We start from the raw sequence: 26,496 nt of genomic DNA on the forward strand, positions 1-26,496 counted from the left end.
CCATTAAAAAATGCCATTTTCTCTAGGGGAATTAATTTCCATTGTCTGGAGGTCAGCTGTAATAGCAGGAGATCTCCAGGTCCCACCTGAAGGTTGTGTAACCACAAAAGAGAATTATGGCAAACTGAGGTGAGATAGTCCAAAGCAAAAGCTACTGTGAAGTCCAGCCTCTACCAAAAGTAATTCAAAAATTAAAAAATAATTCAAGTATATGAAATTTGTGCAATATAAGGAACAGTTGTAACCGGTTGTAACCATTCCTTATATTGCGCAAAAAGTTCATATACTTGGCAGAATTTAATACATGAATTATTTCTTCATTTTGGACTAATTTTTGAATTATTTTTGGTACAGGCTGGACTTCATGGTAGCTTTTGCTTTGGACTATCTCACCCACCTGGAGGTTGGCAACCCTAATTGTTGATATCTTTGTGGTTTACCGTATATATATATGTGTGTGTGTGTGTTTGCCACAAAACCAACACTGGTGGCTGCTTTTGAACACATTTTCAATCATAAAGTCATGCGAGGGCATTTCCCCCAACTGTATTCCATGTTTCTTTCTAAACATCTGGCATAGAATTAAGGTACAACTGACGTGATGTTGATTTTTGCTTTTCCCCATGTAATTCAAACACAAAACTGACAGCGACTGAAATGTTCACTCACTTTAAAAGGTATTCTCAGTCCACCAGATGTTAGTTTACCTGCGCCTTCAAGAAAACTCAAGAGGCTCCTTGGAACATTACATGTGACATCAGATGTGTCAAAACACAAATGCCAGCGTTGCAGCATTTCAGAGTGATGGAATGGGGGTGGGATGAATGAGGTGCTAGCCCTTGAGGCCTTTGCCCCAGTTCCAGATTCTTCTTCAGATTGGTTGTTGTGGGGGCGTTGTCTGCTCTTCTAAGCAGCCATTTTATCCAGGGGAACTAATTTTTGTAGTTGGTTGCAGTGTTCCTTCTAAGCTGAGTTGGTGTGAGCTAGCTCACAGATTTTTAGCTCCCAGCTCACGCATTTTTGTCTTAGCTCAGAAAAAATGACCCCAGAGTGCAATCATTTATTCAGTAGCTCATAACTTTAATGCCAGTAACTCACAAATTAGAATTTTTGATCACAAGACTCTGCAGCTTAGAGGGAACGTTGGTCAGTTGTAATTCTGGGAGATCACCAGGCCCCACCTGGAGGCTGGCAACAAAAATTGGAAAAGCAAAAAACAAAGAAGGATTTTTTTCCATCCTGTGAACCTGTCCAAGATCTGAGATTGGCAAGTAAGGCCCTGTCAAGAAAATTTATGCTGTCAGATATAAGGCTGATGAGCCCACCAGAGAGCCTTTGACGATGACCATAGTGGTGAGGTGGAGTGATGTGTCTATATCACTTCTGATATGACCTGGAAATGATGTCATCATGCAGTGTCAACATGTGACATTCTGGTATATACTCTGGTATATTGGCAAAAACTTTATTGGTAAATTCGGCTTACACCATGGAGGTTTTGCCCAAATACCAGAACATCACCCCGAGGTCACCAATACGATGACATCACTTTGGGGTCACATTGGAAGTGATGTAGACGCATTGCTGCAATGTCAGCTGGGCCTCGTTCTTTTTCAGGGTAAGTCCCCCTTGCCAGCTGGCCGATGGGTGGCAAAGGGCCCCTGCCTCAGTTGAGGGGGGGTCTGGCAACCCTGGGTGGGGGCAAAAAATTAAGTCCCCTCTCCCTTTGTGCCATGGCTCCAGTCTGAATTGGGCCCTCAGAAGCCTCTGAATTAGGAATTCTGAGTATATGTCTGTTTGACAGGACCCAAATGGACCCAGGGATAGATCTGGGGACTATAGTATTGTCTAGCGTCCACAAGTTTGAAAGCATAGCTGCACCTCACCTAGAGTTGCCAGCTTCCAGGTAGTGGCAGAAAAGGGAAAAAACATGTGAGAGGTTGAAAGCCTGGAGAAAACCACGTTTCCAAAGTATTATTACTATACACACTTCACTAACTAAAAAGAATTGATTATCAATATAAGTTGTAATTATTCATACATGTCACAAAAAATTACAGCATATAATTGACAATATCATTGGAATCATACAATATAGTTGGAAAGAGGAAAAAGGAAAGGTTCCCTGTGCAAGCACCAGTCATTTCCGACTCTGGGGTGACGTTGCTTTCACAACGTTTTCAAGGCAGACTTTTTACGGGGTGGTTTGCCACTGCCTTCCCCAGCCTTCTACACTTCCCCCCCAGCAAGCTGGGTACTCATTTGACTGACCTTGGAAGGATGGAAGGCTGAGTCAACCTCGAGCCGGCTACCTGAAAACCCAGCTTCAACCGGGGATCGAACTCAGGACGTGAGCAGAGTTTAGGACTGCACTACTGCAGCTTTAACACTCTGCGCCATGGGGCTGTAGTTGGAAAGAATGATACTACAATTATTCAGTAGAGTCCACCTACACCAAACAAACTGAATTCACTTCCGTAACAATCAATGTGAAGAAGGTGCCACACTTCCAGTAAAAAAGTAGGCATGTTTCGGTTTGTCCTTTGTCTGACTAAATACACAATTATTCTGGAACCGCAGCTCAGTTCAGAATTAAACGTGAAATACAGTAGTCAATTTCATAAGGTTAGACAGTTCTCCTTAGCGGCCAAAGCTGCATTCAGTCAATAATTAACAATCTGGAACCAGTGCTCAGTATTCTATATAATGCAAAATTCTGGTCAATTTCTCAAAAGGCACCAAACGGTTCTCTGGCTTTCAGGTAGCGGCAGGAGATACTCTGGGATTATAAATTATCTCCAGGTGACAGAGATCAGTTCCCTGGAAAAAATGGCTGCTTTGGAAGGTAGACTCTACGGCACTGTATCCCACTGAGGTCCCAGTACTCCCCAAACCCACCATCCTCAGGCTCCACCCCCCCAAAACTCCAGGTATTTCTTAACGCAGAACTGGCAAACCTCCCCCTCCCCCTTTTGTTTCCCATCATAATTTAAGGATACATTTGTTTAAAAAGGCCTTTAAATGTAATTCACTGATGGATCTCCCCTGTGATCTTTTCTTTTTGTTAGAATGCTGCTTTTCCCATTGCTGTTTTGACTGGTGTTCTCAAGTGATCCTGCCCCACCCTTGTTTCTGTGATTAGCTTTAGGGATTATCCTTTTACCGGGCTGATATTTTTGTATCACTCCCTTCATTACTTGAAAACTATTTTGGGTATTCTTGAACAGGAAAGGTGTGATAGGAGGCCCCTAAGTGAATAAATAAAACAAAGATGGTGCTTGCTTGTTCCACAGATGTCTGGATTGTCAGCACTGTCACTGCTTGCCTCACCAGTGTCAGCTACGTGCTCCACATCTTGGCTTGTTACAGGTATGGCTGTACTTTATCCCTGACTGCTTTACAGTCTTGAGGCCTGGATCTTTGCTTATCATCTCTGTGGCCCTTTTCAGGCAGCCTATCAATTCCATTCTATTGGCTACTAACATTCCCCCACCCTGTCATTTTTAGACAGATCCATTTTAGTGACTGGGTGCTAGTGGAATAATGGAATTTATTTACCTTTTCACACAATCCCACTTCTGTCCCATTCGGGAAGGGTGCCTGTGTTGTTCCTGTCAAAAACTGCTTTCTTCTGGTTTCCAATCCGTCCTTCACTTTGGAATCACTGTGGGGTGCTGTGTAAATGCCCTGTAGCACTTCCTGCTATGATGTTTTTTAGCACTCTATTCACCCTGCACACAATCTCTTCTTTCTTTCTTTCTTTCTTTCCTTTCTTTCTTTCTTTCTTTCTTTCTTTCTTTCTTTCTTTCTTTCTTTCTTTCTTTCTTTCTTTCTTTCTTTCTTTCTTCTTCCTTCCTTCCTTCCTTCCTTCCTTCCTTCCTTCCTTCCTTCCTCTTCCTTCTTTCTTTTCTTTCTTCTTTCTTTCTTTCTTTCTTTCTTTCTTTCTTTCTTTCTTTCTTTCTTTCTTTCTTTCTTCCTTCCTTCCTTCCTTCCTTCCTTCCTTCCTTCTTTCTTTCTTTCTTTCTTTCTTTCTTTCTTTCTTTCTTTCCTTTCTTTCTTTCTTTCTTTCTTTCTTTCTTTCCTTTCTTTCTTTCTTTCTTTCTTTCTTTCTTTCTTTCTTTCTTTCTCACTGGACCATGGAGGCCAGGCATCTCAGCGATGGTGCCATTGCACAGATATGCAGTCTGGTTTCAGTGCCATAGTGGTCCCAATAGAATGTAAAAAGAAAAGCCTCTGAGGAAAATCACATGTGCAGCGAAGGAGGGGAGGGGGAGAAAGCAGTGCAGATTGAAATGGCACAGCGCTTCAGAGACGGTGCATTGCTTGGCAGGGCTTTCTTTGTAGCAGGAACTCCTTTGCATATTAGGCCACACACCCCTGATGTAGCCAATCCTCCAAGAGCTGACAGTAGGCCCTGTAATAAGAGCCCCATAAACTCTTGGAGGATTGGCTACATCAGGGGTGTGTGGTCTAGTATGCAAAGGAGTTCCTATACAAAATAAGTCCTGACTGGAAGGAAAATCACTGCGTGAAACTCCCATCCCTGTCCGAGTTTACAGGATGACAGGCCAATAATGAATACCAACCAATTTAGAAAGTTAATGTGAAAAGGCACTATATCTAACAGTGATGTGTGGCCCCCATTTGTGGATCCTTAAATCCATGGATCAGAACCACACTGATGCTAAACATATTTATCTGAAAGCTTGGAATACTCCCCAGGTTTACACTAAAATGGAAAGTTTTTTTTAAACTACACTGGGGGTTTAAATTTTCTCTACATTAAAAAAATTCAAACAAAAAAATTACCAGTTGAGCTGATGGCCATGGCCGCCACTGCAGATGTCAACTCTGGGCCTGGTTGGCATGGTGGATGGTGCTAGGAGTGGCTATGGGCCCAGCTGCAGTGGCAGTGGTCACCACTTGATGCCTGGCTGCTGCTGTGATGAATGCCGGAAGAGGCTCCAGGCCCAACATCACTGCCAGAGCTCACTGCCTGGCTGCGATGGTGGAGCGCTCTGGGAGCCACACCAGGCCTGGTTGTGTGGCGGAGGACTCCAGGAGAGCCTCTGGGGCCAGTCATAGCGATGGAGGATGCTGGCTCCCTGGCACTGATGCTATTGCTTCAGGTGGATGGTGGGCCTTGGAATCACAATGAGGGGGAGAGATGGGATTCCCCTTCGTGAATCTCTTAGGCTTGTCTGTATGCTGACAGCAAAGCTGACCAAATGTGAGGATACTTGAAGCTAGATAATTGAATGAGAAAGACAGATCTTTCTACAAACCTGAACAATGTCCCAGAATTGTAGAAAAATCTGAAGTCTAAAAAATAAAATACTGTGGGGGAGGGGGCCAGTTAAAAAAAAAACCTCAACGTGATATATGGAGTGCCTGTAGCTTTAAACAATGGATTGCCTCAGTGGCCATTGCTAGGCAACCATAGATTCCAGGCTGAGGTCTGTCAGTAAAAGCCAGGGGAAGGGCCCTTTCCAGGCCTATTTTAGCATTTGAGGGAGAACTCATTGGGGCCAGGCATGTCTAGGATTATCAGCTCCAAGTTGGGAAATTCCTGGAGATTTTGTGGTTGAGTCTGAGGAGGTCAGAGTTTAGGGAGGGAAGAGGCCTCAGCTGGCTATAATGCCAAAGAGTTCACTCTCCAGAGCAGCCAGAGGAACTCCCCCGGCCCCTCAGCACCCAGAAACAACAGTGCTTTCAGTCCTCGGTGCTCTCTGAACTCGGAGAACGCCGAGGACTGAAAGTGCCATGCATTCTTTCTGGGCGCTGAGGGGTCAGAGAAACTCCCCCATTCCCTCAGCGCCCAGAAACAATGGCGCTTCAGTGACTGACATGATGACGTCACCTTTGGGTGATGTCATCATGCTGTGCACATGCTTTGCACGCATGAGAAAACATTTCCTTGGTGGGAGGGGTGGGCGTGCGTGCGTAGGGGTTCTGCCTTGGGCTGCAGAACCCCACCTGCCGGCCCTGCCAGATTGGCAACCCTAGAAGGAGAGAAGGAAGCAGGAAAAGGGGCTGTTGGGTTTTAAGGAAAGGGAAAGAGGAAATAGTAGGGGAGGGGAAAATGAGATGCCTCCAGCAAATATTGAAACTGATATTTAAAAAGAAATGATAATGAATTTCTCTAGAAAACACATGAAGCGTTTGTGGGCAGGGAAGAAGCAATTCCTTCCGTTGAGTTCTTGCAAAATTTCTCACAGCGCGGTAAGTTTTTGGTCTTTGGTTTTTCTGGCTGCTTCATTGTTCATCCCTTTGAGTCCCCTCAAGCAGTGGCTATTCTGGGTTGGTCCATTCCTGAAAAAATTGGGGGTGGAGCCTAGGGAGGCAGGGCATAGAGTCCACCCTCCAAAACCTGATGTCAATTAAAGTTGGAAGATATCTTGTGATTAGGGTTGCCAGGTCTGTGTTGAAAAATACCTGGAATATCTGGGAAAGGGTGGGGTTTGGGGAGGGGAGGGGCCTCAACATGGTACAATGCTATAGAGTCTACCCTTCAAAGCAGCCATTTTGTCTAAGAGAGCTGATCTCTGACACCTGGAGATCTCCAGGCCCTACCTGGAGGCTGGCAGCCCTACTTGTGATAAATTTGATATACTGTAGATTATAGGGTTGCCAATCCCCAGGTGGGGGCAGGGGATCCCCCGGTTTTGAGGCCCTCCTCCCGCTTTAGGGTCATCAGAAAGCGGGGGGAGGGGAGGGAAATGTCTGATGGGAACTCTGTTATTCCCTATGGAGATTTATTCCCATAGAAAATAATGGAGAATTGATCCGCGGGTATCTGGGGCTCTGGGGGGGGGCTGTTTTTTGAGGTAGATGCACCAAACTTTCAGTCCAGCATCTAGTGCCTCTCCCCAAAGTACCTCCCAAGTTTCAAAACGATTGGACCAGGGGGTCCAATTCTATGAGACCCAAACGAAGGTGCCCCTATCCTTCATTATTTTCTATGGAAGGAAGGCATTGAAAAGGTGTGCCGTCCCTTTAAATGTGATGGCCAGAACTCCCTTTGGAGTTCAGTTATGCTTGTCACAGCCTTGATCTTGGCTCCACCCCTAATGTCCCCTGGCCCCACCCCCAAAGTCCCCAGATATTTCTTAAATTGGATTTGGCAACCCTAGTAGATTATGAGTAACTATGAATCCAATGTGCTTCTGTTTATTGCCCCATGTTGGGGAATCTCATTGAGGCCCAGTTCGCTATCGTGGTTAAGAGCGGTGGACTCTGTTCTGGAGAACTAGGTTTGATTCCCCACTCCTTCACATACAGCCAGCTGGGTGATCTTGGGTCAGTCACAGTTCCTCTCAGAGCTGTTCTCTCAAGAGCAGTTCTCTCAGAGCTCCCTGAGCCCCACCTACCTCACAGGGTGTCTGTTGTGGGGAGAGGAAGGGAAGGTGATTGTATGCCACTCTGAGACTTCTTCAGGTAGTGAAAAGTGGGTATAAAAACCAACTTTTCTTGGTCACACCAGGGTGTGACAGAATGTTAACAAACTGGCATATCTGTCTGTCTGTTTATCTATCCATTCCCCCAAATGTGGCAATATCAAGTAATCACTCTGCTTTGATATTTTATAACTTTTAATTAAAACAGTTATATCTCACCCACCCCAAACCTCCCTCAGCTGTAAACTGTGTTCTGCTGAACCATTCAGGTGAATAGGGCTATGAATCTGTTTTTTTTTCTTGGCATCTGTGAAATCCCAGCGTATAAGAGTGCTTCTCCATTTTGTTTTAACACTTGCAGGCAGCTATAGCAAGATACTCGGGCTCGCAAATTGCATACCTTTTATGGGGTACGTGAAGGTCTGTGCTGGGTCAAGCATTTGGAGCTACTTCTTGGGGCTACTGTTTTATTTCCTTTTTTAATAGACAACTTGGGTTCTCTTTTTCAGGGTACCTGATCGTCCACATTGTACAGTTCCTTTTTGGAGTGATCCTCGTGTACAGTTTTGTTTTGCCCATAAAACACGGCCAAGGGATAGAAGTGGTGAAAACCTTGGGAACTGGGATGTAAGTGAATTTTTCAGCTCCTATGGGCAGGTGGCTTAAAGGCAGCAGTGGGAATTGGGAGGTTCCCAGTTCAAATACATCTGCAATAAACTCACTACGTTTTATCACTCAGTTTTATCATACCTTCATCACTCAGCTCCTTCCTTCATTTACAGCAGGGGTGGGGAACCTCCGACTCGCAGGGCCGTTTATGGCCCGCAAAGACCCTTGGGACGACCTGCCGGTGGTCTCCCCAGGCCAGCTGGCAAACGGGGATTGCTGGGCTGGGCTGGGCTGCGGCCTCCCCAGACCTAGCCAGCTCTCCTCCTCCTGTAAGTAAGGTTATAGAGGAAGCCTGGATTCAGGAACTGGCTTTATGTCTATGGCGTCCTTTTGATCAAGGGCGGTTTTTGTCTCCAACTCCCTTTTGTTTGATTATCTTTTTAAACCAAAAAATGCTCTTTCCCCTTTTTTGCTTCAGCCTCACAATTGGCATTGTGGTAGGCCTCATGGTGCTGCAAATTGTGGTGGCCACAAGGTTCTTTCTTCAGCCGAAGATTTTCTTGGACGACAAGGAAAAGCCGTTGGCTCTCGACAACAGGTAAGTCTTACAGATGCTTCCGACATTTTCCTCTTGCCAAATGATCTTGTTTCCAAATTGCATTCAGAATTCTCCTTTATTTATTTATTTATGTATTTTATTTTACAAAAATTTATATCCCACCTTTCTATACAGAAGGACCAGCAAGGCAGCTAAGAGATTAAAACATACATAATAAGATAACATTTTAAAATAATTAACCTCTCCCCCCCCCCCCCCAAACACAGATCATTAAAAACCAGAGCTAAAATACAAAGATGTAAGGACAACTATTAAGAGGAAAAGGTTTTTATACCCTACCTTTTTTCTACCTTCAAGGAGTCTCAGAGCCACTTACCATCATCCTCTCTTCCTCTCCTCACAACAGGCACCTGGTGAGATACATAGGAGAAGAAAGAAAGAACTGTGATTGGCCCAAGTTCACCCAGCAGGCTTCATGTGCAGGAGTGGGTGGGATTAAACCCAGTTCTCCAGAACAGAGTTTGCCACTCTTAATCACTACACCACACTGGCTCTCCTAGGGAGAAAGGCTTCACAGTTTTCATGCTACAACCTAGAAGGGCCCATTTCATGATTGCCACCTGCCTAATCTCAGTAGATTGGGGTCTCCCAAAGCAGAGCCTGCAAAGATGATCATAATGGTCCGGGGGGGGGGGGGATTCATAAGGGAGCAGGCAGTTCTGCAGGTACGTTGGTCCCAAACCAATATATAGGGCTGCAAAGGTCAACTACCAACACCTTGAATTGTTAGAGTGACCAGCCTGCAGGTGGGGCTTGGAAGTCTCCCAGAATTTCAATTAATCTCCCAGCTACAGAGATCAGTTCCCCTGGAGAAAATGGTGGTGTTGGAGGGTGGACTCTGTATCCACCTAAGATCCTTACCCTTCCCAAACCACACCTTCCCCTGGGTCCGCCCATATATCTCCAGGAACTTCCCAACCCAGAGTTACCCTATGGATTGTGCCTGGAAACAAACTGGGAAGAAGCCAGTGCAAGCGGGCCAAATCAGGAGTGGTATGGTCCCTTTGACCAACTCCAGTCAACACTAGCAGCAGGAAGTTTCCAAATGCTTCTCAGGGGCAGCCCCACATAGAGTGCATTGCTGTAGTCTAATCCAGATGTATTCAGGGCATGCATATTATTCCATTTTTATTCCCAAATTATGTGCAGTGTGCATTACATTGCAGTTCCCCCTCAATTCACTGATGTTTCTTGTGCACGTGTGCACTGATAAAAACACCCCACAAAAGAATGTGATTATTAATCTGGGAGAAGCAACATAAAAACCACAATATTTGTTTTTTTTGTGCAGGAGTTATGTTCCCTCTAAGATGAGTTGGTGTGAGCTAGTTCACAGGCTTTTTTTAGCTTCCGGTGCAAACATTTTTGTTTTAGTTCAGTAAAAATGGCCCCAGAGCAAACTGATTCATGCAGTAGCTCACAACGTTAATGCCAGTAGCTCACAAATCAGAATTTTTGCTCACAAGACTCCACAGCTTAGAGGGAGTATACACAAGTATGCTTGTGTGTGACAAAAAAAAAACCTGTATAAAAAAAAATCTTGATACAATCATAATATGACCATGTTAGGATTACTTTTTTGCAGTGTTTCATATTAATCTCCAAGTGCCCATCAGTAAAGCAAAGGATACAAATGAGCTGGAAGAACTGAAATATATAGCAAACTGTGCCTGCTTCAATGCCAGAATTAATGTTAGAAATTCTCCTAGTTAAATCGGAATCCAGGAGAACTGGGATTGTGGGGGCAGAGTGAGATTATGGAACAGAAAGGAACAGAACGTACTGTCAGAATCTGGGTAGTTAGCATTTCTTTAGCAAGATTTGTGCATTTTTAATTTCTACCTAACAGGAAGGTGCAACACTTTGAGGTTATTTTAACAGTTTCTCCCTGTTGAGCAGTTTTAAAGTCAGGGGAGAAAAATATTTGGCATTTCTACCCCTAAGAGATGCTCTCTTCCTTGTTGTTTGATGTAATAAAGTTCTCCCATGGAATGGGCCTTTAGCCCTGAAGCTGTGTGAGTTGAAGAAGCCCTTACAGCAATGTGAATTCCTCCTGCGTTTTATTTCCAGGAAAGCATTCCATAATTTCAACTACTTCTTTTTCTTCTACAATGTGTTGCTGGGCCTGAGTGCCTGCCTATTCAGGCTGTTGTGCAGTGTGGTTGTGGGAACTTGGCTGATTGCTCGCATAGACAGGACGATCATGCCCAGAGGCTATGAAGCAGCCGATATGGGTAAGACACCATGATCCTCTAGCAACCCAAAGCTGGAAGCTTTTTCTGATATTCCAGACCAACAAATAATAACCCCTTTCTCCCAAGGCACTAAGCTTGGATTGGTTTGATAGTTACCAGGGCTTTTTTTTGTAGCAGGAACTCCTTTACATATTAGGCCACACACCCCGATGTAGCCAATCTTCTAAGAGCTTACAGGGCTCTTAGTACAGGGCCTACTGTAAGCTCCAGGCGGATTGGCTACATCAGGGGTGTGTGGCCTAATATGCAAAGGAGTTCCTGCTGCAAGAAAAAGCCCTGATTGTTACTTAAATCAATGAAAGCTTTGGTTGACAAAACAGTAGGAGTGAATTTCAATGACTGGAGCTACAAGTTGAGGATAGGTTTGTCTGTGTTTGGAGACTTTTTTGGTTCCAGCATCTCAAGGAACCTTTTATGGTAGTCAGCAAATTAATGGGGAAAAAAGAGAACTAAATGAATGGATGAATCGAATGAATCAATGCATTGGTTGACAGGGCCTTGATTAATCATCTGACAAGTCTTGCATTGGTTGACAGTCCAGACCACCAAGTGATGAGTGTCAATCCCAAAAGACAGGAAGAGGCATTCTTTATTTTTTGACCCAACCATCAGCATTTTCTTGGGGTACAAAGAGGGGCCTCTGTGTTATCAGTCTGTGCACTTTGTTCTGTAAAGCTACCAAGAAACATGGTGGATTCATCCTCTCTGACCCACAAGTTTCCAACCAGACTATTTGGGGATCCAGCTGCTTCTCCTCTGCTCCAGATGCTTTCTGTTTACTGGACTTTGACTGACTTGGAGAAGGGAATAGCTGGCTGGGTCTCTAAAGGCTCCTGCCAGAACGGCAGGAAGAGGAGAAGCCCTGACCTCCTATCCTTTCCTGGGCCATGGTGTTGAATTACGGGCAACCCTTTGTATGTTGTGTTGTCTCCAAGGAAGAATTGAATTTAGGTGAGACTAATTGAATTTAGAGCTTGGAAATACAACTCCAGTAGAGAGCACATCTGATCTTGCTGGCTGGCCATAGGAAATGTTGTCACCTCCTCAAAGCGGAAATAGAGTGAGTCTGTCATGTCTAGCTGTCCTTTGTCTGTCAAGAAGAATTATTGTTGTTCCATTGCAGGATTCAAGACCTGGATTGGAATGCTCCTGATGGATCACTATCACACCAATCCCAGCCTGGTCTGTTTTTGCTATATCCTTGTGGCCCAAATCAGAGTGAGACATCAACAGAAAGCCACAAGTTACCACTGCTTCAATAATGACACAGGTAGAGTCTGTCTGTCTGTCTGTCTATCTATCTTTCTTTCCTTCTATCCTCTATCCTCTACCTACCTATCATCCACCTACCTATCATCTATCATCTATCATCTACCTACCTATCATCTATCATCTACCTACCTACCTACCTACCTACCTACCTAATGTCAGAAACAAAATTTGAGATAGGCATTTTATCAATAATGGTTTATGTTTTAGCATGGCTACAGGAAATGCCAGAAATTTCTGATAATTACTGGTAAATCTCAAGGCTAGTTAAATGCCTCTGGTATATTATCAGATGTCATCAGCACTGTCAGCATTAATCAAGGTCCATTCCACCTATAAAATGGATGGGCTGTATGTCACATATCCAAAGCCAGGCCTCAGATTCAGTGGGAGCTCACAGAAGCACAGCTCCTGAACCTTTCTGAGAGTTCCACCTCCTTGTCCATTGAATAGTAGGTGCAGCTGCATAACAATCCCTGGATGAGCTCCACCACCTATTTCTCTACAAAACAACCCCTGTCCAAAGCTATGTAGATATAAGGTTATGATAGTGATTTGGCCACGGTGATGCATACTCTGATCACATCCAGTTTAGTCTACTGTAAGGTGCTTTCTGTGGGGCTGCCTTTGAAAACCGTTCAGCAACTTCAATTGGTCCAAAATGCAGCAGGCGGCTTCTTGTCAGGAGCTGGATACAGGGATCATATCACCACTGTGCTAAAAGATGTCCATTAGTTTCTAGGTGCAATTGAAAGTGCTGGTTCTTGCCTTTGGGACTTGGGGCCAGGGTACTTGAAAGACCACCTCCTCTTATGCTGTCCAGCCTGCCAGTCAAGATCCTCTCTTGTAGACCAGCAGTCTTTGCCCCCATGTGCAAAAGTAAGGGAGGTGGTGACCACAGAAAGGACTTTCTCAGTGATGGTACCTCATCTTTGGAAAGCATTCCCCCTTGAGGCCTGCCTTGCATCCACTTTGCTTTTAATCAATAAGCTAAAAAAAAAAACCGTTTTCCCTCCAGGCTTTTAACCAGGGGTTTGTTGTCTTCGTTGTATGCTGCCTTAAGCAGGTTACTGGAAACAGCGTTTTCCCTAAATAAATAGTGGTGACAATGCTTGATTCATCTAGGAGCCAGTAGATAGGATGTTTTTAATTGACAGCTCCTTCATAAACAGCACCACCCAATAAGACATAGGCCGTTTTCCCACTGACCTTACTCCGGAGCGATGTCCCTCTTCACCGCGCAGCGTGTGCGCAGATTTCCCACCAACTGCTGCGCACAACCAGGAAGAGCCGCGGCTTTTGCGTCACAGATGTAAACTGGTTTTTAGCAGTTTACATCTGCGGCGCAAAAGCTGCGGCACTTCCTGGTTGTGCGCAGCAGTTGGTGGGAAATCCGCGCACACGCTGCGCGGTGAAGAGGGATGTCGCTCCGGAGTAAGGTCAGTGGGAAAACGGCCACTCTGTTTGATTTCTATAAACATGATATGATAGGGATTTCAACCAATATTCCCTCTAAGTTGTGGAGTCTTTTGAGCAAAAATTCTACTTCATGAGTTACTGGCATTAAAGTTGTGAGCTACTGCATGAATTAGTTTGCTCTGGGGCCGTTTTTCCTGAGCTAAGACAAAAATGTGTGAGCTTGAGGCTAAAAAACTGTGAGCTAGCTCAAGCTAACTCTGAGGGAACACTGATTTCCACTATGCTGACATTAAATGCTGATCCCTGGTTTCATTTTAGATTTTAGGGTGTCAAAGAAGGCCAAGATAAGATGGCAGCTACTGTACACACTCCTAAACAATCCCAGCCTCTCAACATTCAGGAAGCCGAAATGATGGACAAACGGTATGGATGTTATTCTGGGGCAGGGGAATTGAAACCAGATTCCTCCAGACCACATTACCGCATCCTCAAGATTCACATGAAGCCACCAGACACTCAGTTGGGCCGTCGTTCCGTGATGTCTTGGAACTAATGAGAGTGGCAGCTTCTCAAGATCTCAGAGAGGGGTCTTTAGTTACCCTGCTTTCCATATACCTGGAACTGAACCTGGGTCATTTTACAAGTAAAGTACTATAGCTGAAATTCCCTCTGGTCTCCAGCCTGTGAAGCATGTGATGAAGATATCCAAGTAATACTTCCTGCAGTTATGTTCCTACTGTAGTCTTTGGTATGTATATAAGTACTGTTGATATATATAGCTAGCAGTGCTCTAGTCTAGGCTTTAATACAGCAGAGTCATCTGGTCACATAGTATATGTATGCAAACAGGAAAGAAAAATTACACAGAGGCTCTTTGCAAGCTAATCAGAGTCCTTTTTATTTATGGAACTCCATTCTAGATAGGAAAGAGGAGAAAAGAAGAGTGATAGAGTCTCTAAAGCAATCTGACAAGATAGATGGACTCTAAGATAGAAGAAAGCATCCTACTGTCATGTTGCCAAGATGGATTCAGGCAAAGTGTGGGGAGAGAGTGAGGGGGTGAAGCCAGAAGGAAGGAAACTTTCCCTAGGAGTAGCAATCTCGACATCAAAGGGGATAGCATCAGAGCAATAGAAAGGAAGGGTGATCAGGCGTGGCCTCTCTATCTTTCTGACTCTCTTGTAGTCTTCCTCTGTAGTCTGAGGCAAAGAGACAGCGTGAAAAGCCCTTCACTTCCAGGAAGTACATGCCATCAAGTCGCACCCAACTTATGGCAGCCCCAGCAAGGGGCTTTCAAGTCAAGCGAGGAGCAGAAGTGGGTTCCCGTCGGCTTCCTTAGTGGTCTCCCACCCAGGAACCAACCCCGTTCAGCTTCTGACATCAGGCTGGACAATGCTGCCCTTCTCCTCTCCACAGGCCTTTGCACCTTGCTGCTCTCTTGTACGTAGGACTCCTGTGAAGCCTCACAAAGTGGGGAGGGTCAGCTTCATCCAGCAGCAGGCATTTTTGAAAGGTTCGCTCTTCCCAACCAAGACTGCTCTAAGACTGTTCCAAATGGGCAGCCATTTTTGTCTGAAGCAGTAGAACGGAGTAGGAGTCAAGTGCATCTTTTAAACCAACAAAGTTTTCTTCAGAAAGTAAGCTTTCGTATGCTCTAAGCACACCTCACCAGACGAGGAGTCAGGCACAGTGATGATGAAGTGTGCTTCTGGCACACGAAAGCTGACATTCTGAATAAAACTTTGTTGGTCTTAAAGGTGCAACTTGACTCCTGTTCTGTTCTACTGCTCTAAGACTGTGTGATCAGAAGCGATGTGCTACGACCACTCACAATAGTGGTGGGGTTGCCGTTGTTGTATATCAAAAGTGCCCTAGTTCCAAAAGTTGAAGGTGCACACGTTTGGAATTCATCTGCAGTAAAGGCCTTCTGGCTGGCTTGTGGAAACCATTTGCAATTCTAATAGAGTTTACGGAAAGGTGACCAGCTGTTGCAAAAATACCTTTGAGCATAGAAATGGTGGTGGTTTAAACAGGGTGCGAAAAAAGGCAGGCGAGGACTATTATTAGTTCATATACCACACCACTGAAGAACATTGGCACATTGCCCTGGGATGCAGACCGAAGAAGAATAGAATGGTTCTGATCCAAAAGAATAAATTGTGACAGACGTGTATCTCTGTTTACAGTAGGGCTAATAACTTGTTTCTGTTAGACAGAGGGAAGAAATCCACTGGGGTGAGGAAACACGTTTTCTGATTCTTGGTCTCTGGATTTTCTACTTTGTTTGTGAATTCCTGCTGGCTCGAGAAGCTGCAGTCAGGATTCCATCTGTCCATTGGCAGCTTAAAAGGGCCTCTAGCATTCCCTTTTCAAAGTCTGAAGAGCCAAATACTGCCAATAATATCTGTGCAGGAGACACAGGCAGTGGAGAAGGAGAAAGCACTCCCCTCGCTCTCCTTCCTCATGGGCCTTGTATTTAATTAGCATCTTAATCATTTGCATCTTAATTACTATTCATCCTTATTCACCAATCAGTTATTCATGCATTCAGCTTTATTTAACAGCACATATTTTCATTTTAGGTTATGCATTTATTTTTTTGTCATTCATTGAATACATCTCAAATATTCACCATGCTTTCAGGATGCTGTTAACAGATTTTTGTCATTGTGTTTACTATAAAGTTTCAGTTACGCAACAGTGGTTATATTTTGATCGACTCCGCACTGAGCACTTGCTTCCCTTCTGTGTGGGGCTCCTCATGGCAGCTCTTTTCCCCAGAATCTGCATTGGCATCTCTGAAGTGGGGCTGCGTGTTCCCTGCTTGTCCCCCAAACTTAAGAGCCAAGAACGAGACTGGGACAAAGGCCAATGCAAAATCAGTCTTTGTGGATATCCCTCTATGCTACAATCATAGACAGCCTCAAGAGGGGACTGGATAAACATATGGAGCAGAGGTCCATCAGTGGCTATTAGCCACAGTGTATTGTTGGACCTCTCTGTCTGGGGCAGTGATGCTCTGTATTCTTGGTGTTTGGGGGGGGCACACTGGGAGGGCTTCTAGTGTCCTGGCTCCGCTGATGGACCTCCTGATGGCATCTGGTTTTTTTGGCCACTGTGTGACAGTGTGTTGAACTGGATGGACAATTGGCCTGATCCAACATGGCTTCTCTTATGTTCTTGTGATGGTGGTTGGGTGGAATGCAGTGGCATTTTGTTATGCTATTGGTGCAATTCCTAAGGGTCACATGTAAGCAACCAATCAACTATCCTGGCAGGCTGGCTAGCCCAGACTAGCCCACACTCATCAGATCTTGGGAGCTAAGCAGGGTCGGCCATGACTAATACTTGGATGGGAGACCACCCATCCTTCCTTGTTATGCAAAGGAAGGTAATGGCAAACCACCTTTTATCATCTCTTGGCTTGAAAACACCATGAGGGTTTGCTGTAAGTCACCTGGGACTTGACAGCACTTTATTACTATTAATGGCCATTCAGACACCTCAGTGAATTCCTACAGTCATTCAAAAGCAGCCAGTGGATTCCCAGTAGTCATCCTCTGACCTTTCTGCTCGTTCATCCCCTGGCAGTGAAGTGTTTCAGCGCTTCACAATAGGTCACAGCTGTCCTCTTGTCACAGAAGGCCTTCCCCCTCAAAAACCTTTTAAACAACTGGCCATATGAATTTCTCAAATTGGAGACTGGCACTGGTACAGACGGACTCTTCATCACCTTGGTTTCAGTTCAACAGTAGTTGCTTTCACTGAAGCATGTGCTGCCTGAAATGATGTTAGTCTTTCTTTAAAATGCTGGTAATTGTAACAGCACTTATAACGATAACACATGGAGGATCGCAAGCTTAATTTCAAGACAGCAAGGAATCGGGGCTGAAATTCTTGAGTTCCCAGGAGGCATTTTGCTAACGGGCAGGATTGCAGTCTCAGGGGATTGTATCTTCTCAGAATACAAACATAAGACTGGATGATTGGTGTGTTTAGACAAAAATGGCTCCCCCTGCCCCCCTGTTCATAAAGCCTGCTGTTGGGACTACAGAGATCAGTTCTCTCCAGAGAAAATGGCAGCTTTGGAGGGTAGAACTCTATGGAATCACAGTCCAGCTGAGCTCCTGAACTCCCCCTTCCTGAACTCTGCCCTCCCCCCAAGCTTCCAGAAGTTTCTCAGGCCAGAGATGGCACACCAAGGAAGGCAGAGAGGAACCTTGAGACACGATCCTGGAAGAATGTTAGCCACGGCTGGCTCTCTGTAAAAGGGCCTACTTGGGTACCAAGATAATTGGGGTTGCCTCAGACTGTGCTTCTTAGGCTTGCCAATCCCCAGGTCCCAGCGGGGGTTCTTCCACTTTCCCAGGCTGCTTCCCACCCCCAGTTAGCTGGCTGGCAGCGGAAGCCCCGCCCCCAAAGCCACCATGTGACTTACCCCCTCCGGAGGCTCCAGTCTCCGATTGGAAAGGCTTCCTCTTGGGATGGAGTGTCTGTATTACTTGGAAGAAGCTGGCTGCAACTCGTGAGTAGGTTTTTGCTTTTGACATGTACTGGCTGCAACTCCTGACTCACTTCAGAGTCACCAGAAATGGGGGGGAGGAGAACGTCTGCTGAGCACTTCATTATTCCCTATGTGGAGATCGTTTCTCATAGGGTATAATGGGGAATTGATCTGGAGGTTTCGGGGGCTCAGGGGGAGCTGTTCTTTGAGGTAGAGGCACCAAATTTTCAGTATAGTATCTAGTGCCTCTCCCCAAAGTACCCCCCCAAGTTTCAAAATGATTGGACCAGGGGGTCCAATTCTATGAGCCTCAAAAGAAGGTGCCCCTATTCTTCATTATTTCCTATGGAAGGAAGACATTTAAAAAGGTGTGCTGTCCCTTTAAACGTGATGGCCAGAACTCCCTTGGAGTTCAATTGTGCTTGTTACACCCTTGTTCCTGGCTCTGCCCCCAATGTCTCCTGGCTCCACCCCCAAAGTCTCCAGATGTTTCTTGAATTGGATTTGGCAACCCTAGTGCTTCTGTTCCACTACTGTTATTTCATTCTTTTCTCCTAATGGAAGCTGGCTACCTAGCCAGCTGGAGGACTTCTCTATGGCTCTCCTCCAAACAGCCATTACGATCCCCCTTCCCCATACTCAAACAGGATTAAGGAGTTTCAGAAGTACCGTACTTCTTTTTCCAAATGGTCTCTCTCACTCTCTTGTGCCTTGTCATTGATTGCCGCAGTGCAGAAACATGCAGAGAAACTATGATAGCTCTTAATTGAACTCCCTGAGTTCTTCCAAGAAGCTTTGCTCTCGAATGCAGATGAAATTCATTTCTGCAGCCTCCTTCCAAGTCCCGACAATTAGGAACGGGCAAGTTGTCTGGTGGCTGCAGGAGGAGTTTCTTGAGATGGGAAATTCAGGGGGAGGAAAGAGCTTTTTAAAACTTGGTCAAGCATCAAAACCAACATTTAAAATGGATTTTGTAAGCTTAGTATGGGGTGTTTCTTTCTTTTTTTTTTTAATCTTTAAAGTGCCTGGAAGTTGACAGAAAGAAGGAGAGTGGGTAAGCCGGAACTAGAAGAAAGAAGTTTTCTTCTTGGAGAAAGTAGTTGTGTGGGTTCGCCACCTTCCTACTTGAAAATCCGAGTTTTCACCCTGAACCAACCCACTCTTCAATTAAGTGTATGGAAAGGAGAGTGCAGTTAAGTATTCCATATGTAAGGTGAAATAAATTAAAGATGACATTTTGAACCAGCTCCATTCAGAGAATAATAGATTCATAGCATCAGAAGGGACCTCCAGGGTCATCTAGCCCAACCCCCTGCACAATGCAGGAAACTCACAAATTGTTGTTGTTGTTCAGTTGCACAGTTGAGTCCGACTCTTTGTGACCCCATGGATAAAGTCACGCCAGACTCTCCAGTCTTCCACCGTCTTCCCAAGTCTGCTCAAATTCGTGTTTGTTACATCAGTAACGTTGTTCAGCCATCTCATCTTTTGCCATCCCCTTCTTCTTTTGCCTTCTGCCTTTCCCAGCATCAGGATCTTCTCCAGGGAGTGTTCCCTTCTCATTTGGTGGCCAAAGTATTTGAGGTTCAGCTTCAGCATCTGACCTTCCAGGGAACGGTCAGGGTTGATTTTCCTTAGGACTGACTGATTTGATCTTCTTGCAGTCCAAGGGACTCTCAAGAGTCTTCTCCAGCACCACATCTCAAAAGCATCTCAAAAACTCACAAACACCTCCCCCTAAATTCACAGGATCCTCATTGCTGTCAGATGGCCATCTAGCCTCTGTTTAAAAACCTCCAAGGAAGGAGAGCCCACCACCTCCTGAGGAAGCCTGTTCCACTGAGGAACTGCTCTAAAGGTCTGGAAGTTCTTCCTAATGTTGAGCCGGAAATTCTTTTGATTTAATTTTAACCCATTGGTTCTGGTCTAATTTTCTGGGCCACAGGAAACAATTCCACACCATCCTCAGAGTCAGCTCCTCTTCAGAGTGAGTTCTGTACCAAGGCTCTTGTAGGTTCTACTCTGCATTGGGAAGAAAATAAGGCCACGCTGGTAAGTAGGAGAAAAAGGGAGGAACAAGGTCCGATAAGAGAGTAGTTTATTTGACCATTTAGATCTTAACTTGTTTCAAATGAGCTTCAGAAGCTTTGACCATTTCCACAGTAGTGAAATTCCCTGCACCGATGTTTTTAAAACTGTGTGTTATGTGAAATTTTCTGCAGTAGGTTTTTCCTCGCCAGGTGCAAATAAGATGATTTTCTTCATCTTATTCCACTTTTTTGGAACTCATTAAAACTGGGGATTCTGAAAACACGGGGTAAGGAAGAAAAAACTTGTGCCTGGTGAGGAAAAATCTATGGAAAAATTCACATAATGCACAGTTTTAAAAACATCAATGTGGGGAATTTTGCTATTGTGGAAATGATCTCCGTCAGAAATATTTGTCCACTGTGAAAGTTAGATAACAGGGTTGTCAGGTCCTACCTTTGCACAGGTGGGGAGATTTGGGAGGGAGGGAGTTATTCCCAGAAGGGCAGGGGACTGTTGGAGCAAGAATCTACATAAACCCAGTCTGACAGCTACAGTATGACAGCTGGTGATCTAGCTGCCAGGCTAGGTCACAGTGACCTGATCAGCAGACCGGCTTGAGCCGGCAGAAGCCAAGTGATGCAATCTGCTGAGTCAGCACGGCCAGGATTGGCTGCTTGGACTATATATGATCTGTGTGTGCATCACACAGGTCTCTCCCTGTGAGATGGTGGTTAGGCGAAGCACTTTGTCCGTGGAGGTGATATTGTATAGACTGCACAAGAGAGCACTTGTTGTGTATATATGTTAATACACCTTTTGACACTAGTTGCACGTGTCTGCCTGATTTTCTTTCCTGAAGCCCTGTGTCGGGCAAGTCATCTCCCTCACTCTGCTACTCCCGCTCCGACAGGGTTATGGGCCCAGCACGCTTCCGCTGCGCGGAGGAGAGAGTTGAGAGTTGAGCTGACTGTGAGTTTGGAAAGAGCCGGAGGCGAGGAACGCCGGTGAAGGACACAGAAGCACCACCGTTCTCTGTTTGAGAGCCAGAGGGACGTCGGCAGCCAGCTGTGAGGAGGAGTCGGCACGATGGCTCGGCAACAGCTTGGAGTAGCCGTTGAGAAGCTCACCTCAGCCAACTACGCGGTGTGGAGCCTGAGAATGCAACACTACCTCAAGCGTGAAGGGCAATGGCTGTTCGTGAGTAACCCCCCTGCTGACTTATCTCCTGCCGAGACTGTGTTATCGGGTAAGGCACTGGCCAACATAGTGCTATCTATAGGAGATGACCAGCTGGTTTATGTGCGAGGGAAGGACACTCCCAAGGCTGCCTGGGACGCGTTGAGTGCGGTGCATGTTAGCACCACTGCTGGTTCCCTCATGGCCTTGACAAGGAGGATGTTCCGCACCGTTATGCCGGCTGGAGGGTGTGTGAAAGATCACATCAAACGGCTAACGGACTGTTTCGTTGAGCTGGAGGCAAGAGGCAAGACTGTAGCTCCAGACGACAGAGTGTACATTTTGCTGTCGTCGTTGCCACCTGAGTACACTCCCCTGATAACTTCTCTGGAGACGGTGGACGTAGCGACCCTGACCATGGAATACGTCTGTGCCCACCTGCTTGACTTCCAAGAGAGAATTGCGGCCGTGGGCTGTCCGGGGGTGTCGGCCGGGCAGCGTGCTGTTATCGGTGTGTCCGGGAAGACAGCCAAGAATGAGCCAGCTTTTGCTGCTGGCAGGCGTCCGAAGGTGGAGGAAGTGGAGCCGACTGCGTTTGCAGTCCGTCGCTGCTATGGATGCGGGTCGTCGCAGCACCTGCTCCGAGCTTGCCCTGAGAGGGAGAAGAGGCGGGGGCGTGTGCGGCGAGAGCGGAGGACCGCCAGCCCGTGTGAGGAAGCAACCCGGCTGGTCACGTCTGCAGTAGAGAGCACAGGGTCTGCTTGGATTTTAGACTCCGGGGCAACGAGCCATCTCTGCTGCGAGAAGGAGTTGTTGAAAAACATTGACAGTCCTGAGCATAAGTATGTGAGATTGGCTGATGGGACCACTGCCAATTCTGTTTGCTCAGGCAATGTGGAATTTCCTGCACTGAAATGTATGTTGCAAAATGTGTTGTATGTACCCTCACTGCAGTCTAACCTGTTGAGTGTTAGCACACTGTTTGACCAGGGATACCAGGTGAGATTTGAGAAAACCTGCTGCAAAATCCTGGGAGGTGGGGGAAAGTTGCTTGTGACAGGAAAGAGGGAAGGTAAACTGTATGTGGTCCAGAGTGATTGTGCCCAGGTGGCTCAGGTGTCGAATGAGCCTGTGCACAATAATTGTATACATTTGCTCCATAGGAGACTCGGGCACTGCGGATTTAGGGCGTTAAAGAAAACCCTGGAGCTTGTGCCTAGTTTGAAAGTAAATCCTTGCAAATGTTACTTGGATTGCCAGGTCTGCAAGAAGACCAAAAGCAAGGCGTGTGCTGTTGCTAAAGAAAGCTCAAGGGAAAGCACACGAGCCCTGGAACTAGTCCATTTAGACGTTATTGGCCCATTGCCAAAGAGTCTGTCGGGGAGGAGATACTGCTTGGTGGCCACCGACGACCACACGAGGTACGCGTGGGTTTTCACCATGGTGCATAAGTCTGAGGTGTATAAGACATTCACCAAGTGGGTCAAAGCAGTGGAGAGACAATTAGGGGTTAATCTCCTAGCTGTACAAACCGACAGAGGGGGGGAATTCTTATCTAACCAGATGAAACGTTGGCTGGAGAACAAGGGCATCGCCCACCGTCTGACGAACCCGGCAACGCCCCGAGAAAATGGGCATGGGGCTGTATTGCAGAATGTGATGTATTGCATGTTAGAGGATGCACAACTGCCAATGACCTATTGGGCAGAAACCATACATGCAGCTGTTTTTTTGCAAAATAGGGTTTGGTGTAATACTGTGAAAAATGTGCCTTACAGGTTACTGTTGAACAAGACCCCAGATTTGAGTTCTTTAAAAGTCTTTGGGTCACGGGCTCGGGTTGGCATCCACTCCACGAGTAGCGGGGAGGGGGATGTCCGGGCAGAGAGCCTAATTTTTCTGGGCTACAAGCCAAGGGCCAGGTGTTATCGTTTCTGCAATAGCAAAAGCAAGATAACACTTAGTAAGAGTGCCCAGTTCAATGAAGAAAGCAGCTGGCCAAGGTTGCACTCCTTGCAGAAACAATTTGTCCTGCTGCCAAGTAGCGATAACGATGTTGGAGCGCAGCCCAGAACTCCAGCCCAGGAGGTGGCACCCAGTGGGGCTGGAGAAGGTGAGCCGAATGCTGGCACAGAGCCTGACGAGCAGAGTCAGGAGGCAGAGCCTCAAATGCAGGAACTGGAGGTAAAGTGTGAGAGTCAGGAGGTTCAACACCCAATTACAGGGGCAGAGCAACCAGCCCAGGAGGTGGGAACAGAGCAACCCGAAGAAGACAAAGCTGGTCCAAGCACAGGGCCACGGGTGTCTGCCAGGTCCACCAAAGGCCAACGTCCCGCTAGGTACAAGTGTCCCTATGTCACTCTGACTGTCAATCCAGACCCACCCGGATTTGAGGAAATGTTAAAAGAAAAGGCTAAGAAATGGAAAGCCTGGGTGGCAGAGTGCGAGGCAAGGGAGAAGGAGGCTGAAGCCAAGCGTCTGAAAGAGCTGGCTGAACAGGAACACGATGATGTGTTTTACAATCATGATGAGTTCCTGAACGAATTCCGGAAAGGGTTCCGAGCTACGTAAATATGAACTGTAATGTTGCTGGTGGACATGTATGTAAACTGTGTAAAGTGTTTTGGGTATACTGGGTTTAAATAGATTAGGAGGTGTGTTGGAGCAAGAATCTACATAAACCCAGTCTGACAGCTACAGTATGACAGCTGGTGATCTAGCTGCCAGGCTAGGTCACAGTGACCTGATCAGCAGACCGGCTTGAGCCGGCAGAAGCCAAGTGATGCAATCTGCTGAGTCAGCACGGCCAGGATTGGCTGCTTGGACTATATATGATCTGTGTGTGCATCACACAGGTCTCTCCCTGTGAGATGGTGGTTAGGCGAAGCACTTTGTCCGTGGAGGTGATATTGTATAGACTGCACAAGAGAGCACTTGTTGTGTATATATGTTAATACACCTTTTGGCACTAGTTGCACGTGTCTGCCTGATTTTCTTTCCTGAAGCCCTGTGTCGGGCAAGTCATCTCCCTCACTCTGCTACTCCCGCTCCGACAGGGACATTGTGTAACATCCTCGATGAGATGACATTATGCGGAAGTGATGTCATCACATTGGGGATGTTGTGTGGCGACGCTCTGCTTTTGGGGCAGAACTCTACTGCTGAAGGATTCACGCCAGGGACACTGACTATAACATTTAATGTGCCCCTCATTTACAGTCTTTTCTGATGGGTTTCAGCTCTCCGATGTCTTCTCCCTTTGCAACCTGCTTTCTGGGAAAGCCCTGGACTCCCAGAATTACCCCTGATCTTCACATTACAGAGATCAGCTGCCTTGGAGGAAATGGCAGATTTGGAGGGTGGACTCTGTGACACCACATACTGGTTGAACTCCTTCCCTTTGCAAATGTTACCCTCCCCAGGCACTGCCCCCTCCCCCGATCTCCAGGTATTCCCAAGCTGGAGCTGGCAACCACACTGTGACATCCAAACTGGAGCAACTTTTGGTGGAGAACATCCACATGATGCTGCCTGTCGAATTCCTCAACAGCTCTTTACCAAACCCACTTTGTTGACATGGGAAGAGTATTTGGCAAGTGCACATTCTCAAAGGTCCTGCCCTTTCCCCTTCTGGCAGATCCCTTGTGGCTGCCATTCTCTGTTACACCAGCAGAGGGCTCTGTAAGCAAATCAATAATTAACAAAATGCTATGACAGTATAGACTTGCTGTACTGATTTAAAACACCATCCCATGATGTGATGGGTGAAAGAATGCAAAGAAAATGGCAGCTGATGGAAGAAAGTGCACAGAAGACACCATGTGAGAAATGGCAGATTTGGAGGGTGGACTCTGTGACACCACATACTGGTTGAACTCCTTCCCTTTGCAAATGTTACCCTCCCCAGGCACTGCCCCCTCCCCCGATCTCCAGGTATTCCCAAGCTGGAGCTGGCAACCACACTGTGACATCCAAACTGGAGCAACTTTTGGTGGAGAACATCCACATGATGCTGCCTGTCGAATTCCTCAACAGCTCTTTACCAAACCCACTTTGTTGACATGGGAAGAGTATTTGGCAAGTGCACATTCTCAAAGGTCCTGCCCTTTCCCCTTCTGGCAGATCCCTTGTGGCTGCCATTCTCTGTTACACCAGCAGAGGGCTCTGTAAGCAAATCAATAATTAACAAAATGCTATGACAGTATAGACTTGCTGTACTGATTTAAAACACCATCCCATGATGTGATGGGTGAAAGAATGCAAAGAAAATGGCAGCTGATGGAAGAAAGTGCACAGAAGACACCATGTGAGAAAACTGTTGACAGGGGAGTGTGCCTTTGAATTTGCAATTCCAGCGAATGCAAAACAGTGAAATCCTTGTAGCTTCCAGCCATATACGAATAGTTGGTCTAGGTGTATCTTTATATACTGCTGTTGAAGCAAATAGTAGGTTTGCTATGTCTGTGATGGAAAATCCCCAGAGACTTTGGAGGCGGATGCAGGAGTGGGCGGGAATTGAGAAGAGGAGGGGCTTCATCATTAAATCATAGTACAGTGCCCTAAAGTCCACCCTTCAAAGCAGCCATTTTCTCCAGGAAAACTGATCTCTGCCAGCGAGAGCACAGTTGCAAAAGCAAGAGATGGCCAGGCCCCACCTGGAGACCGGCAACCCTAGAATAGTGACTTACAAAAGCTCACACTGAATTAAACTTTAGTCTTCAAGGGGCAGTGCCGGATTAAACACTGCGGTGGCCCCTAGGCAGTCGAAATTTTGGGGGCCCCCTTTATAAATTATCTCAGCGTCTGAGCACCCGCCCTGCTGCCCCCGCTGCAGCCTGCAGGCACCTTCTTAAAAGCCCCTTTGACTAAGCTGCAGGGGAGAGGCAGAGAGAGGCAAACCTGGCAACAATGCCAGCAGCAGCCATGCCAACAAGCTGGGCAAAGAGCAGCTCAGTTGCTGGCTGCACGTGCAGGCTGGGAGGGCTGCAAGCAGAGGGAAAACCAGGGAGGGATGCCGGCCCGGGGCTCCTAAAGGTGTGGGGGCCCATAGGCCAATGCCTGCTTGGCCTAGTTGTTAATCTAGCTCTGTCAGGGGGCTACTGGACTTACGTTTTGCTCCTGCAGACATAGCACAGCTAATCCTTTGTGATATCTGAGGTATCCATTAACTCTTGAACCACTTGGGGGCAGTCGTGACCCATCATTTCTCTCCGTGAC

The 26,496-nt window shown here is 46.4% G+C and overlaps 1 protein-coding gene across 1 annotated transcript in view; it reads left to right on the forward strand.

The window, feature by feature from the left end:
• Nucleotides 1–14,066, forward strand: part of LOC132570090 (stimulated by retinoic acid gene 6 protein-like) — a 38,755-nt gene extending 24,689 nt beyond the window's left edge. Inside the window, exons 11-18 of the mRNA XM_060236527.1 lie at nt 3,294–3,369; nt 6,147–6,222; nt 7,759–7,807; nt 7,907–8,024; nt 8,485–8,604; nt 10,696–10,859; nt 12,004–12,150; nt 13,887–14,066. Coding sequence (XP_060092510.1) covers nt 3,294–3,369; nt 6,147–6,222; nt 7,759–7,807; nt 7,907–8,024; nt 8,485–8,604; nt 10,696–10,859; nt 12,004–12,150; nt 13,887–13,981 — 845 coding nt within the window. The 3' untranslated portion in view covers nt 13,982–14,066. The remainder of the gene's footprint in view (nt 1–3,293; nt 3,370–6,146; nt 6,223–7,758; nt 7,808–7,906; nt 8,025–8,484; nt 8,605–10,695; nt 10,860–12,003; nt 12,151–13,886) is intronic.
• The last annotated feature ends 12,430 nt before the right edge of the window (nt 14,067–26,496 follow it).

The sequence above is a fragment of the Heteronotia binoei genome, chromosome 4 (assembly GCF_032191835.1).
Source record: "Heteronotia binoei isolate CCM8104 ecotype False Entrance Well chromosome 4, APGP_CSIRO_Hbin_v1, whole genome shotgun sequence".
NCBI classification, from domain to species: Eukaryota; Metazoa; Chordata; class Lepidosauria; order Squamata; family Gekkonidae; genus Heteronotia; species Heteronotia binoei.